Source organism: Urocampus carinirostris, chromosome 4 (genome assembly GCF_059441175.1).
Source record: "Urocampus carinirostris isolate Australia breed hairy pipefish chromosome 4, RoL_Ucar_1.0, whole genome shotgun sequence".
Taxonomy (NCBI): Eukaryota; Metazoa; Chordata; class Actinopteri; order Syngnathiformes; family Syngnathidae; genus Urocampus; species Urocampus carinirostris.
Window position 1 is genome coordinate 21,331,049 of NC_142352.1, and position 15,152 is coordinate 21,346,200.

A 15,152-nucleotide genomic window follows, 5' to 3' on the forward strand; every position below is an offset into this window, starting at 1 on the left:
TTACGGATTACCCCCCCCCCCCCCATTTGTTTGGGAAAAAACAAGATAAATATCTTAAAACACTTCAGGGTATGCTCAATTGTGGGAAAGGCTCAACAGCAAAAAATCAAATTTTACTCAATTGGCAGAAAATTATATTTATGTGCTAATTCTCTAGTTAGATATATATATATATATATCGTAAATTCCGAACTATAAGCCGCTACTTTTTTCCCAAACGTTCAACCCTGCGGCTTATTCAGTGATGCGGCCAATTCATGTAATTTATCTAACGGCCGCCAGCGGCTCTCGAGTACAAAAGGTAGGATTTAGACCGCTGGAATATATGCGCCGAGGAAGACTGCAACTTCTTAGCTTGTGCACAATTTAAATCAGCGTAGACATATCCTCACCATGTAAATTGCAATAAGAAAGGCAAATGACGCAGCCTTCAAGCTAAGAGCAATCGAGCAGTCCGGTATGGAAGGAAACAGAGATACTGCACGTAGACTTTCCTTTGCGAGCGTGTTGACGACATAGTCTCTTTCTCATACTGGCTAAGAGTAGGACCGTTTACCGTGCTTTGTACAAGTACGGAATGTTTTATATATATATATATATATATATATATATATATATATATATATATATATATATATATATATATATATATATATATATATATACACACACACACACAGTGAAAACCACTTTGTAAAATGAGCAAAGTCATCTGCCTCCTGCGGGATAAACCAATTTTGCTTTTATTAAGTATTTCTTAGTATTTTCTTTTATTCCCATATTTACAAATCAAAAACCTCAAACCACCCACATATACCAACATTAAAACGTCAAAACAAAATGTCATAATGAATAAAATTAAAAAGATAAGAAGAAGAATTTGATAAAAATATATCAAAATTGAAACAGTTACAACATAATGTTTTTGGAAGAAACAGGATAACTATTCTAAAACAAAAAAATAGATATACTTGAAATCAATAATTGATTTTTAATAACTAAACCATTAATACAATAATATCCAACTATTCATTCATATTTATCAAATAACCTTTTGCCGTTTGGAATAGAACAATTAACAACATTACATATTTCCCGATTTTTTAAAATAGTTTTTCATGTGATAATATATATGTACAATTTAATGTACTTTTTGTTTCCAATAATTGTTTATGATGAGGAAAAAACAAAATTTGTTGACCTTTTTTAATCTTTTGAGAAATGTTTTTTTTTTCTAGGCAGATGATCAATATTGTATTTTTAAAGCTAAAATGTATTATATTGAAAATTGTATGTTTTATATACTGGTATAATTTATTCTATTGCATATTGAGTTTTTAAATGAAATATCCGTGCTTGAAAAAAGGAAATTATTTTACTTTACTTTTATCCCACGTGTTTAAAAATCAATTTGATTTAATAGTCTGTTTATGGATAAATATAGATTAAAGTCTGGATAGACACGCGTGTATGTCTTCATTTCGCATCTATTTATTTGGATGTTTAGGTATTCATTTATTCATTTATTTGTCTATATTTGTGTATATTTGTGTATATGTGTATATTGAAATCCCTTTTTTTAAATTATTTTTTATGTATTTTTAATAAAACAATTTTATTGATAGATAGATAGATAGATAGATAGATAGATAGATAGATAGATAGATAGATAGATAGATAGATAGATAGATAGATAGATAGATAGATAGATACTTTATTCATCCCCGCAGTTGATGATTGATTTATTATTTATGTATTCATGTAACTTATTTCAAATCATTTATTTACTTTTGAAGGAACCAATACATTTTTTTTATCCATTTAGGTATTTATTCGTTAAAATACACAAATAATTGGAATATAGATGGATTGCTATGTCCTTTTTAGGACAAAGAGCCTTTATATGTCACTAAGCAAAGGACGTATGGTCACCACCATCACCACAAAGTTTGTTTTTTAACAAAAATATGAAAATCAAAAGTGATGCAATGAGTATTGTATAATATGGTACTCGAAATTTCAGGGTTTTTTTTTGTCACACAATGCTTCCAATGGATGGCGCCTTACACCGGAAAAAAACGTGACCAATCGAGGAATGTGCTGTATCTGAGTGAGATCAGGAGGCTTCTCCTGCTACTGGTAACCGTTGAAACCAGTACTACCTCTTCCAAGTGGGGTAACAAACCCCTAGCTCTAATGAAAATAAAAAATAAACGCCTGGATGAGTATCACCAGGCTGTATCTGTCCAAGACGCACCACGGGAAGTGGTGCCCTAATGACCTTACCGGTTAAGGTATCTGGGAAGCGTGAACCGTGATAAATTGTTCAGTATGGTGTAGGTAATTTTGGTAATTTCACTTACCAAAAGAAATATAGGACTGACAAATTTCCAGCACAGTCTCCAGTAAAGTCCTGGCTTGAATCCCATCATTTTCTCAATATCTTCGCTGAAGCGGTCAACCCCTGAAAGAAGATGATCACATTTTCAGGCCCCTTAAAGACAAAACTCAAAGTCCCCCCAGATGTGAGTTGAGCTTATGTGATTGTTTGGTGCCTGATTGCAAATAACCATGCCTTTTTGGGGGTTTAACTTGGATTGACCACCGAGGGATTCCAATCCCCACTTTTGTGCTATGATTGAGAAATATGATGTCTGCACAAAAGCTTCCACATGATGTGATGTTTACTTAACTAGAAGAAAATGTCTTTTAAGGTCAAATATCGGTCAGCGCTGGTGCAAAACCTGCTGCACTGAAAAAAAAATAATCTTACCCGATTTGGTAGATATTTATTAGAAGGTATTTTTTCATTTTAAATTTTTTTCTGTCCTGTTCAACTTTTTTTGTAACATTTTGAGCAAATGGTAAATTATTTTTCTCATTTTTGAGATTTTTTCCCAATATAGTTAAAATATATAATATAAATATGCAATATTTTTTAGATAAAATAAGTAAAATACTCTACCGTCTGCCTAATGATGTGTTTTTTGTATTTAGAAAAAAAAAAAATATATATATATATATATATATAATATCCTAAAACAAGAAACATTTTTAAAAAATGAGAATTTTCTGCAAATTTGGTAATTTAATATTGAAATGGGGCAGCACGGCAGGGCAGTGGTTAGCGCCTGTGCGGAACAGTTCTAAGGTCTCGGGAACCTCCTGTGTGGGTTCATATCCAGCTGCTGGACTTCCCGTGCGGAGTTTGTATGTTCTCCCCGTGCTTGCGTGGGTTTCCTCCGGGCACTCCGGTTTCCTCCCACATTCCATGCATGGCTGGCAACCAGTTCAGGGTGTCCCCTGCCCACTGCCCGATGATTGCTGGGATGGGCTCCAGCACCCCCGCCACCCTACTGAGGGTAAGCGGTGCAGCTAATGAGATGAGATGAGATATTGAAATGTGTCACTGCCCATATTTAGTCATGATTACCTAATTTCATAATTTTCAACTTCTTCGTTTATTTTATCGTTTTTCTGTAACTTCAGTTGTGTTTAATTGTATGGTATATAGGCCTTAAGTGCTAACATGCCTTACGTCTTTTAAGTAAAATACACAATGAATTCTCAGAATATTCTGTAAATGAAACCTTTGATGTAACTTCTCATTGTTTTTCAGACTTTATTTTGAAAACCTAAATCCTTCTTAGGAATGTATTTTTTCAGGGTCATCAGAACAGTGTCAGGAAAAGACTTAAAAAAGATCTGACTTTTATTCTCCCGTCTAAAAGAACCTTTGAACCATTTATTTTGTTCTCCAAAAACATTAATTTGATTCCCAAATTGCATTAAAGAAAACAGATTTCAATCTGGCGAGAGAAAACAGAAAGTCAACATTTGTATGTCTCGTGTCTGGCCAGACCCAAAAGGTCACAAAAAAGTGAACAATCAAATCTACGAAAGTCGATTAAGCAATTCCAATAGCTAATTAGGAGTAGGGGAAGGCAAGTTTTAAAAGGCTGATTAGATTGAATCGTTATTTAATTAAAGAACGTGGAAAGCTGCATGAAATAATTTGACAACCTGTAACAGATCATTGAAAGGACTCTTTTCATTTACAGGTCAACGCAATTTGCGTCACATTTCATTAAAAGGAAGAAACACTTTGCTACGGTTCCCATGGACACTTGGTCCGTTTTTCCGTCATTGCATTTTAATTAGCGAGACAAACGCGGCAGTAAGATCCTGAGGCGGGGAACACGGGATAATACAATTCCATACCGTAAAACCACGACACGCCGATGGCCTCGATCAGCACTGCAAAGAGAATGGATGTTCCGGCGGCGTATTTATCCAACAGTGTCAGTACGTAGATACCCCCCTGAAAAGACAAGGACATTTCATTCTTGTTGTTTGGCGGCTAAATGAAAAACATCTCAGCTCTCAATTGACTTTTATGGAAAGATCTAACTATCCAGCAGTAAGCATCCTTCAATGGTGCTTCTCAGCGCTTCTTTTTGACTGAGTAGGCTCCTTGACTCATTCTGTCCCACGCATTCCAAATCCCATTTGAAAGAAGAAGAAGCAAAGGACAATAATTCATTTTTTCATTAATTCAACTTATTTCTTTTACACAAGCCAAGACAGTGTGAAAAGGTATAAATGCTTTTTCGAAGCATTGTCCCTATGTGCCAAAATATGTTTTTAATTTTTTTTATCTGGTGCAACTCATCAGTAAAAATCAAGTCCCTGGAATTGATTTCAATCGGATAAATCAGCATTAGATGGCAAGAGAGGCTTTGATCATCTTTATCCACACATTGAGGGAGCCCCCACTTTCTAGAGTTGCTTCTTGTATTCAGCGATTGAAATGTATAGGCTGGCCCATATGGCAAGTAGGTAGTGAAGCAGTGTGTAAGAAGTGAATATATGGATAGTACAGACAGCGCTTTGTTCTTTCTAAAAATATGACAAAGTCCCTTTGGCATCGTCGGGTCCGGAAAGGATGACCTTTTGTGCACCTCCTCAGGAATGCAATCGCCATGGCGAATGAAATAGTCTGATCGTGTCAACGGAAACATCGGACGCTAAAAAGTAATTTCAAACTTCATGCATGTTATTTCACAAGCAAAGTGCCATTGTGTTTAAGGAAACAAATGTTTAGAAATTGAAGGTATCGAAAATGTAAAAAAGCAAGGAAGTGAAAGTTCTGCTTAAAATGAACCCTTTCACAAAAGCTGTCTTTCTTAGAAGTTGTTCTGAAAACAAATACTTTAAAGAAAGTTAGTAATATTCCACTGATGTTTCATAAAAATGGTAAAAAATAGAAACATATGTTTTCCTAATGATGGATGATGGTGAGTAAAAATCAAATACATACTAATTGGTTAATATGGGTTCCTCTTTTGATCACTCCCACGAAGCTGCACCTTTAACGTTTCCAAGCATCATGAGTTTTGACTTGTTTCTCTGAAGCAGGATTTACCCATGTTGTTTTCTTTCCCCTTATGACTGATTTTTGCAGAGTCACATGGGTTATTCACAGTGTTGGGAACCACAAGTTACAAGGGAACGCGTTCGATCCCCAAGCAAATATGTGAAAGGTGTTTATATTTACCAATAAAGTACTAAATCTATCTATCTATCTACCTTAGTCATATCCCTCAAGAGAGTGACCGACAGCAAAACAAAATATACAATGACAAAGAAAATAAAAAGAAAATAAAAGGGAAAAAAAAAATAGCAAAAATCACACACAAAAATTTTTAGACCATGGCCAACCCAATTGCCCAAACACCCAACAGTTAGGCACCTCGGAACCCAAGTTGGCCATGCTTTCGTCCCTCCAGATGAAATGGGACACCAGAAAGCCGCCATGTCACTCGGGTCAGGGTGACACAACACACTCTTTTGTAGTACTAAATAACTACTACGAAATAGAGTTATGGCTGCTTCTTTTCACGCACGAAAATGCTGAATTCCTCCTCATAGGGATATTGTCCCTACCGTATATACTCGCATCCAAGCCGAATTTACAACTATAGAAGAGAAATTAATAGCGCAAATGTGAGCACATTTACTGTATAAATATGCTGAGTTTTGGTCCTTTTTTGGTTTTGTTTGTTTTTTCAATATATATGCCTAGATAAAAAATAATAAATAAACGTCTTGGACTGTACATAGAAATGGAGAAGTAGATCTTTGAGTTGTTTAAAGCCCACACACAAAATGGATTTAGGATGTGGTAGTTAGCAAGGTTTTCAAGATAAGCTAAAAAATATGAACTGTTCAGTGCTTCTGAAGGTTTGTGTGCAAGTTTTCTTCTCTTTTATCTATTAAGTGGCTATTTTAAAGCAGTTTTATCCAAGTATAAATGGTTATTTGTAACTAGATAGTTATTTTCAGAATAATGTGCTACTTTTTGTGTCAGTAATCTGGGAGGGTAGCTGAATTACTTTTAATAAAGTAACTAGTGTAACTAATTGGGCGGCATGGCGGTTGGGTGGTTAGCCGCAGCCCAACGGTGCAGAGGTTCAGAGTTCGAGTCCAGCTACCGCAGCCTCCCCGTGTGAAGTTTGCATGTTCTCCCCATGCCTGCGTGGGTTTCCCCCAAGCACTCCGTTTTCCTCCCACATTCCAAAAACATGCATGTCAGGTTGATTGGCCGGTCCAAATTGTCCCTACGTGTGGATGAGAGAATGTATTGTGTGTCTTGTGACAGGCTGGCAACCAGTTTGGGGTGCCTTGCCCGCTGCCCGAGGCTGGGATGGGCTCAAGCAACCCTGCGACCCTACTTAGGATAAGCGGTGCAGATGATGGATGGATAGTGTGACTAATTACTGTTTTTTTAAGATCCGATTATTGGAAAAGAAATATAGTGAACCCTCGTTTATCGTGGGAGCTACGTTCCCAAAAGAACCGGTGCTGGGTAATATCAATGAAGTAGAAACATGTTTTTTTCACAATTATAATACAATTAAATACTTATACACTGAAACCAAACAAACACTTTTTGTTTATTTCTGTTTAACAAATAGTACTGTGTACATGTCATTTTCTGTACTGACAAATAATGACTCTATTCATCAATGTGAACCAAAGCAGAAAGACTGTTTAGCTATTCAGAATGCAGAACAAAATTCACGGTGCAAAAGTGAACCGCGTTATGACAAAGTTTCACTGCATGGCCAGTGTTTAAGTCGGTAGCCTACCAATGCGCCACAAGATGTAGCTTCATATGAATCACATTTAAAAAAATAAATAAATTCCCTCTCGTTTTGTGTGTGTGTGTGAATTACTCATTCTTTTGTTGTTGGGTGGGGAGAAAGAGAAGGATTTTTCATATTGTACAGAAAACAGCTGTGAACATTGACAAATGTCACATCACACAGATAAAAACTTAAAAATTTAGGTGTCATATTTGACCCTGATCTATCCTTTGAAACGCATGTAAAGAAAATTACTAGAACCGCTTTCTTCCATCTTCGTAACATTGCTAAAATTCGTTCTATACTGTCTCAGTCGGATGCGGAAATTATAATTTATGCGTTTGTTACCTCCCGTCTCGATTACTGTAATGCACTACTCTCTGGTCTCCCGAAGTCTAGAATCAAGTCTCTTCAGCTAGTACAAAATGCCGCAGTGAGGCTTTTAACTAGGACAAAAAAGTCCGATCACATCACACCGATTTTGGCTAACCTGCATTGGCTACCAGTTAGCCTTAGATGTGATTTCAAGGTTCTCTTAGTATTATAAAAAATCATACATGGATTTTCTCCCTCTTATCTTTCAGATCTGATTTCCCCCTATGTCCCAGTCCGAAGCCTACGATCTGAGAGTGCCGGTCTTCTGGTGGTCCCAAGAGCAAAGAAGTGTTCTGCTGGTTTGAGAGCGTGCTCCAACCGGGCACCGGTGCTGTGGAATGCTCTTCCCCCTGAGATCTGATCTGCAACCTCAGTGGAAATGTTTAAATCTAAGCTTAAAACTCACTTCTACTCTATAGCATATGAATAACCTACTCTCCTCGTCGACTCCAGAGCAGGGGAATGTATAATAATATTCTGAAATATAGTCTGAGTAATATAGTGTAATAATCTGTGAAGCCCTTTGGGACTCTTCGTGATTAAGGGCTGTACAAATAAAACTGACTTGACTTGACTTGACCTGAATGTTTTTACAGAGCACTTTGACTTTTTGGTGTTGGAAAAGTGCTGCACAAATTCTTCCGAGGTTAATTAGAACATTTTAGAATCATGTAGGCCTTTTAATGCACTCTTGTGATGTTAATAATATTTTTTTGATGATTAGTTAATTAAAAAATTCAAATTTTCTGTCACCTACTTTTCATTGCTTTTACCCTGGTTGCGCTGCTTGCAGATGTGTGCTCTCATATTTAAGCATTTAACCAATTGGATTTCAGCCATTAAGTGTTGCAAGGGTCACAAATCCACTCAGAGGCCTTCACAATTATTTCAGGCAAAACACAAGTTGATAATGCTGATGGCGACGCCATGGTCTTCTAGAAGGTGTAACAAAACGTCAGCGGTTTCATAAACTATGAAAAAAAATCCATATGTCCACTGCTTTTGTCGAACTGATTTTTCAGGTCTATATTGAATAAAAACAGCCAGAAATATGACAGGACAGGCCTGACTTCCAGCGTTAGCTTTGATGGAGAAAGAAAATAACTTCTTGATGGAACTAAAGTGCACAGAGTAAATGAAATGTTCTCGAGGAAAGAAAGGAGAAACTGTCTTTGCACAAATAGAAATTATTTTTGGTGAGTAAAATGTGTCTATATTCCTAAATTATATTGCAGTTTTTATGAGGTTATAGTTATTACTTGCTATTAGGTTCTTCTTTCCAACATAAAACCAAATATTTGCATGATGGACCTGGTTTGATGCACATATAACAGGCAAACTCTGGGACACTCACATTTGTAACGCAGAGCAGGGCAAAAAGGAACGTGCCAAAAGCCGTGGCAAAGGTGAACAGCTTCCTGTTCCTTTTGAGGATCTTGAAATCGTCTGTCAGGCCTGTAATAACGGCTTCCATGCCACCCATCTGATAGACAAAAAAATGGATTGGTCACATCGAGAAAACTTAAGAGAATAGGTAAAGGGTAGGGCCACAAAACAGGTTTCCTAATATGATCTCGGATTTGTATTAATGAGTAGGAAAAGGAAAAGGAAATTGGTAAGATAGTATTTTTTTCTAAATGTAAAATATTTAGTTGGGTTTTTTTCTATTAAAAAATCTTACAGCAATAACTCAATCAACATGTACAATAGATATATTAGACTTACATTTAATTGTTCATTTTGACTTACAAAATAATTTTACTGTAGAAATTATCCTATGTATTTTGCATCAAGAGACAAATTTAAAGTGGGAATTATATGTGATGTATTTTTAACGAACAGCTACAGATGCCATGAGGCTCTTTAACTCCACCCGGGGGAGTAAAAGCCCACATTAAACCACACCCCCACATTGCATATTACTATTATTATTTTATGTAGCACTATCTAAATACTCTATATCAACACGTTGCATTGGGTATTTATGTATTATATATCATTTACTTTGTTACTGTTTTATTTTCAACACAAGGATACTGCTGGAAGTGTGAATTTCCCTACGGGGATGAATAAAGTATCTATCTCTCTCTCTCTCTCTCTCTCTCTCTCTCTCTCTCTCTCTCTCTCTCTCTCTCTCTATCTATCTATCTATCTATCTATCTCAAAACAACAACGTACTTCAAGTAAAAATAAGGAAAAATATTGAATAAACATAATGTGGGGAGGACACATCTCAAAATATCCCAAAACTCATGCTTTTATGTTGTCAAAGTGTGTAGTGGACGATACACAATAACATATTAAATACAAATTAACAGTCTAATCCATTGTTCTGTTCCTCCCCAAAAAAACATTCCACGAAATTTGGAATTAAATTCATGGAATAATGCGTGAATAATCTAAAAGGGTTTCACCAGCTGTTTTATGTCAGTTTTATTAGCCCTGACATAGTAAACAAAAGATATTTCTTCAAGATAGCTCATTGTAAACAGCAGTTATCTCACCCTATTGTAGAGCAAAATCCCGACACTGTACAATGCAATGTGTCCAGAGGAGCTTCGTTTAATAACTTTTTACTGACCTACAGCAATTTCATTTTTAAAGCAAAATAAACACACAGGAGCAGCACAGCGGTGCAGTGGTTAACGCATGTGCGGCACAGTTCTGCTGTCATGAGATCGAACCTCCTGTGTAGAGTTTGCAAGTTCTCCCCGTGCTTGTGTGGGTTTCCACCGGGCACTCCAGTTTCTTCCCACATTCCAAAAACATGTATGTGAATGAGCGAGATAATTGTCTGTCCCTGTGTGCCCTGCGACTGGCTGGCAACCAGTTCAGGGTGTCCCCTGCCCACTGCCCGAGGATGGCTGGGATGGGCTCCAGCAACCCCGCGACCCTACTGACGATAAGCGGTGCAGATAATGGGTGGATAGAGGGATAAACACGTATGGACCACAAAAGACAGCAGAATTTCCACCAAATTATGTTTTTTTTATTTCTCTGTCTCTTCTTTTTATTTATGTATGTGTTTGTTAGTTCATGTAATTCATTATTTGTTAATTTTATTGCTGGCCTGATTAAGTAAAAAATGTACATCGAATTTGTTCAGTGATTGAGCGACAAAAACAGTAACTGATGTTTATAGTCTGAATCAAAAATATTTGACACCTTTATTTGTGATCGATACATGCAAACATAGTAGGCATTGGTTTTGTCCACTACAAAACATACATTGGGCAAAAAAGGTTGACCCTTTTATCGACTATATGAATTTAACAACTATTTATTTCGATTAATTTTCCAATTCCATTATCCAATCATCTATGTCAATCTATTATTTGTTGCTACAAGGCTAACAATCTGAGAACGTCAACCTTTGTTTAACTTATTTTTCCAGGAGTCAATTTAATAATTCTGCACACTTGTGCGTAAAAAACGATGTGTGAAAATTAATTTACGGAACTCCTTGCACTCGTTATTTTCAGCTCTGATTTGAATACACTCCTGGAAAATGGTAATAAATTATGTTGTCAACTTCATTAGCTACCTTATGTGTCAATCATCATCCAATTATTTTACTACTGGCTGAAGATATTTGGATCTATTTGAGTCGTTGTTTATTTCCAGAGGGTTTTTTGAGCAAAACAAACCAATATCAAGAAGCAACATGCAACGTAGCAGACATGTTTTTAGGTGGATTTTGATTTGTCAGTCAGCATTATCGTGTGTTTTGGAGTAAATACTTTACAAGGTTGGATTCTATGGATCGTCCTTGAGGCAACGAAGGCATTTTCGTCGCCATTCGAAGAATTTGAAGACGGCCAGGGGACGTAAAGGTGAGTTACACTGGCTTCATTTGTTTTCGGGTATCTTGTTTCAGACTGATCGTGATGTTTTTGTGATGAGTGCTCATCATATCTTGAATTCCAAGAGTTTAACCTTTAAATATTTGAGTGACTGGTGATATCCTACAGACACCTATTTGTTTATCAAAAGTCCAATGGCCCGCTGACAGGCAGGCATAACGTTAGGGGGCTGGATAAAAAACCTCTTATTAAAAACAATAATGACTGATTCATTTGAGAATGGAAGATCAGGACTTACAGAACTGTCAATGCCGAGAGTTAGCAGCATGATGAAAAACACAATAGCCCAGAACGTTGAACCCGGTAGGGTAGAAATGGCCTCTGGGTAGATGATAAACACCAATCCTGCTCCTGTGGATGTGCGTGCACATAAACGATACATTAAAACGTAGTATGTATGAATTACATCCATCAGTAAGTCTTTTGTGTGCTTAAAATGAAAAAGTTTAAAAATTAAAGTGCATATTTGCATATGGCACACCACCCATACTGCAAAAAATGTACTCAAGCAGTTCCTTTTTAATGCTTTTTCATTCAAATATATTTATATATGTTATTTTTTAATTCTATTAACTCACCTTCAGTTGCCACATCTTCTATTTTCACCCCGTGTTTGTAGGCCATGTAGCCCAGGACAGAGAAGATTGCAAACCCTGAGAAGAAACTGGTGACGCAGTTTACAGTGCTGGTCAACAGAGCATCCCTAGAAAAAGAAAGAGTACACTCATTCAGTGCCATAATGTATAATTTTTTTTTAGAAACATTCTCCCTGAGTACCAAAATGTAAAAATATTTATTTTTTTGGTTATTTTTATTAAAAAAAAAAAAAAACATTGTAAAGGGTTTGGCGCTACTGATCAGTAACATTCAAGCCTCTGGGAATGATTTCAGCATGAGCAATCACTACTAAATGGCAAGACTGGTTTTGATCAGATCTTTGTTCACACATCGAGGAACCCCCATTTCGACATGCTGCTTTCTTCCTCTATCCAGCGATTGAGAGTGTCTGTGCGGCCCCTGATTGACCAAAATCATGTGATCACTTCACCGAAACATTGGGCGCTGAAAGGTTCTTGCAAAGTTCATGCATAAGTTCAGTGTTCTTGCAATGAAATCTTATTTTGCAAGCAAAGATCTCTTGTGTCAATGGAAAGGATTGGTTGGATATTGGAGGCATTACAAATGCAAAGAAAAGGTACCAAAGTGAATAAGTACCCTTTCAAGAAAAGTTGTTTTTATCATGTTGCATGTTGGTTTAAGATCAGGCGGCGGTGTAATCCTGTGCATTCCTTTGAGACAGCTTGTGATTAAGGGCTATACAAATAAATGTGACTTGATTTGACTATAAGTTTTTTGGAAAGGAGTATTTTCAAGAAATTTAGCAATGTTCAACTGATTTTTTTTAGCTCTATTTTAGATCACTGGTTCTCTACGTTTGTTCTAATAAAAGATGAGAGTTCAAGCTTTCTTTTGATATCTTAGCTAGTCAAGTCAAGTCATGTTTATTTGTAAAGCCCTTGGCAAAATTTGCTTAATCAGAATTAAAATTCCAAAATCACTAAAAACATTGACATGAAAAGCTGCCAGGAAATGAAAAAATTGCAACTGGAAGCTGTTTTAACAGCACAGCAATTTTTTACAAGACCCTGTGGGTCAAATGGAAATGCTACAAAGGCGAGTTTCAAAGCCACGACGCTGGTCGCCAAGCACTGCAAACATTTCACGAAGGGTGAATTCATTGAATACTGTTCAAAGAATGCCAGGCTGAATAATCGACTCTCACACATTTTAATCTTACCAAATCTTACCAAAGTTTGGACACCCCTGGATTTGCGTATTCCCTAGGCCTTGAAAAATGAGTCAAAATGGCAAAAAAATGTCCGACACCCTCGCTTCCCACTTGAGAAAAAATGTCTGCCATTGAATGATTTAAATGGTATTTGAAAGTGCCAAATCGGCACAAGCTAACTTTGCAAAAGTGTCCAACAAAAAAAACGTTTTTTTAAAAAAAGTAAAGGTTTCTGTTAATCAAAAAGTGTTTTGCTTTTTTATTAAATCAATAAAACATTTTGAAATCGTAAAAACAATTTCAAAAATATTTTGAAATACAAATTTTATTACATGTATATGTGTGTTTTGTAAGTATTTGGAAAAAAAGGCTTTCTATCTACTATTAATTGCCTTTCATTCGATTGGTCCTTCAACAAAACTTGTCTAATGGAAACAAATATCTATTTTCATGAACTCCCATCAAAACACAACTTTGACCCTTGTAGGATATCAAAATTGAAATCTGAGTGAAACTATCAAAGCTAATTCAGAGTGAGGGTTTAACAACACTTTCAATGATTGACATTCATATTCACACATACGGGTAATTTAGGCACCACCAATCAGCCTCAATTGATCTACCAATCAATCAATTTCAGGGGGAGGCTGAGGTAACCGGCAAAAACCCACATTGATACAATGGACATGCCGATTTGGAGATCCAAACCAAGAACCTCTATAATCTCTATAATCACAGTTCTTTTTGGGTTCTCGTTGGTAAACCTGAAACAGTATTTTGGGAAATCTATTGCTTACCTGTAACAGTTATTGTCAAATTTGTTATAACTGGCAAATGCAATCAGGACCCCGAATCCTGCACCAAGGGAGTAAAATATCTGGGTAGCTGCGTCGATCCACACCTGACGTCAAAAAAGAAACAACACAAAGCGGCCTTTATTGGGATAGAAAACACCAAATTCCATAACAAGTCAGAATATGGACAACCCTACCCTCTAGAAAATTCCATTTTACGATTTATATTCTGATGAAAATCACAGTTCCACCAGACTATTCTGTTTATTCCAATAACATTTAACGTATTTAACTAGCGCAGCTAGCAAGAGATTCTATCTTTGGTATGTAACTGAAAATAAGCTCCACTGACGTTTTGAGTTGCTACCTAAAAACGTCAAGAAACGCAAAAAGAAGGGGAAAATTATTTATTCAGAGCAGGGGTCATCAACATGGTTCCCACGGGCACCAGGTAGCTCCCTAACAACACCTGTGTAGCTCCTGGACAGGTTCTGGAAATAGCTCACCAGTGGTCGGTCATTGTAATTTCCCAGGAAGTTTGATTTCTAACTGTCATGATGTTTTAAGGATGACAGCCTATTCTAACTCAGCTTCTGATTATAACCTGGTAATAATATAGTGACAACATCGTAACCACCTGATGAGGTTTAATTTTAAAAATGTATATCAAACTGGTAGCTCTCCCTGCCAATCAAGACCAAAAAGCAGCTCTCAGTTTTAAAAAGGTTGGCGACCCCTGATCTAAAGATAGTACTGAACAAATACATTTATCAGAGCAGACCTGGTTTAAAGCCAGATGTGGAAAGGTAATAATGAATCTTTGTCTTTACCAGCCGCACTGGATTTAAAGCCCCAGGCTTAAACAACCAACATCCATTTCTTACACTTAAAACTCCGAAAAGTAACACATTGTGCCGCAAATAAGACACTCCTTTGCAGACTCTGTCCGCAGCAATATTAATTAGGTTTGCATTAGCATATAAGCAGGAGTGTGACAAAAATTAGTATGACGTCTCACCGGCCTGCGAAAAAAAAATGAACAAGCCACAGCTATTTAAAGCCATGGTGTTTTAAATATAGGAAAAAGTAGAGGCTTGTAGTCTATAATTTACAGTAGTTATATTAATGTGATGAGTGTGTGTGAAAACTGCAAAAGTAATTTTTACTCAGGTTTTTTTTAAGA

The 15,152-nt window shown here is 36.5% G+C and overlaps 1 protein-coding gene across 1 annotated transcript in view; it reads right to left on the reverse strand.

Annotated features, from left to right (window-relative positions):
* Positions 1-15,152, reverse strand: part of slc6a2 (solute carrier family 6 member 2) — a 54,879-nt gene that overhangs the window by 18,579 nt on the left and 21,148 nt on the right. The window contains exons 7-12 of the mRNA XM_088333908.1: positions 13,973-14,076; positions 11,965-12,089; positions 11,625-11,737; positions 8,878-9,006; positions 4,222-4,321; positions 2,364-2,464 (exon numbers count right to left, since the gene is read on the reverse strand). Coding sequence (XP_088190034.1) covers positions 2,364-2,464; positions 4,222-4,321; positions 8,878-9,006; positions 11,625-11,737; positions 11,965-12,089; positions 13,973-14,076 — 672 coding nt within the window. The remainder of the gene's footprint in view (positions 1-2,363; positions 2,465-4,221; positions 4,322-8,877; positions 9,007-11,624; positions 11,738-11,964; positions 12,090-13,972; positions 14,077-15,152) is intronic.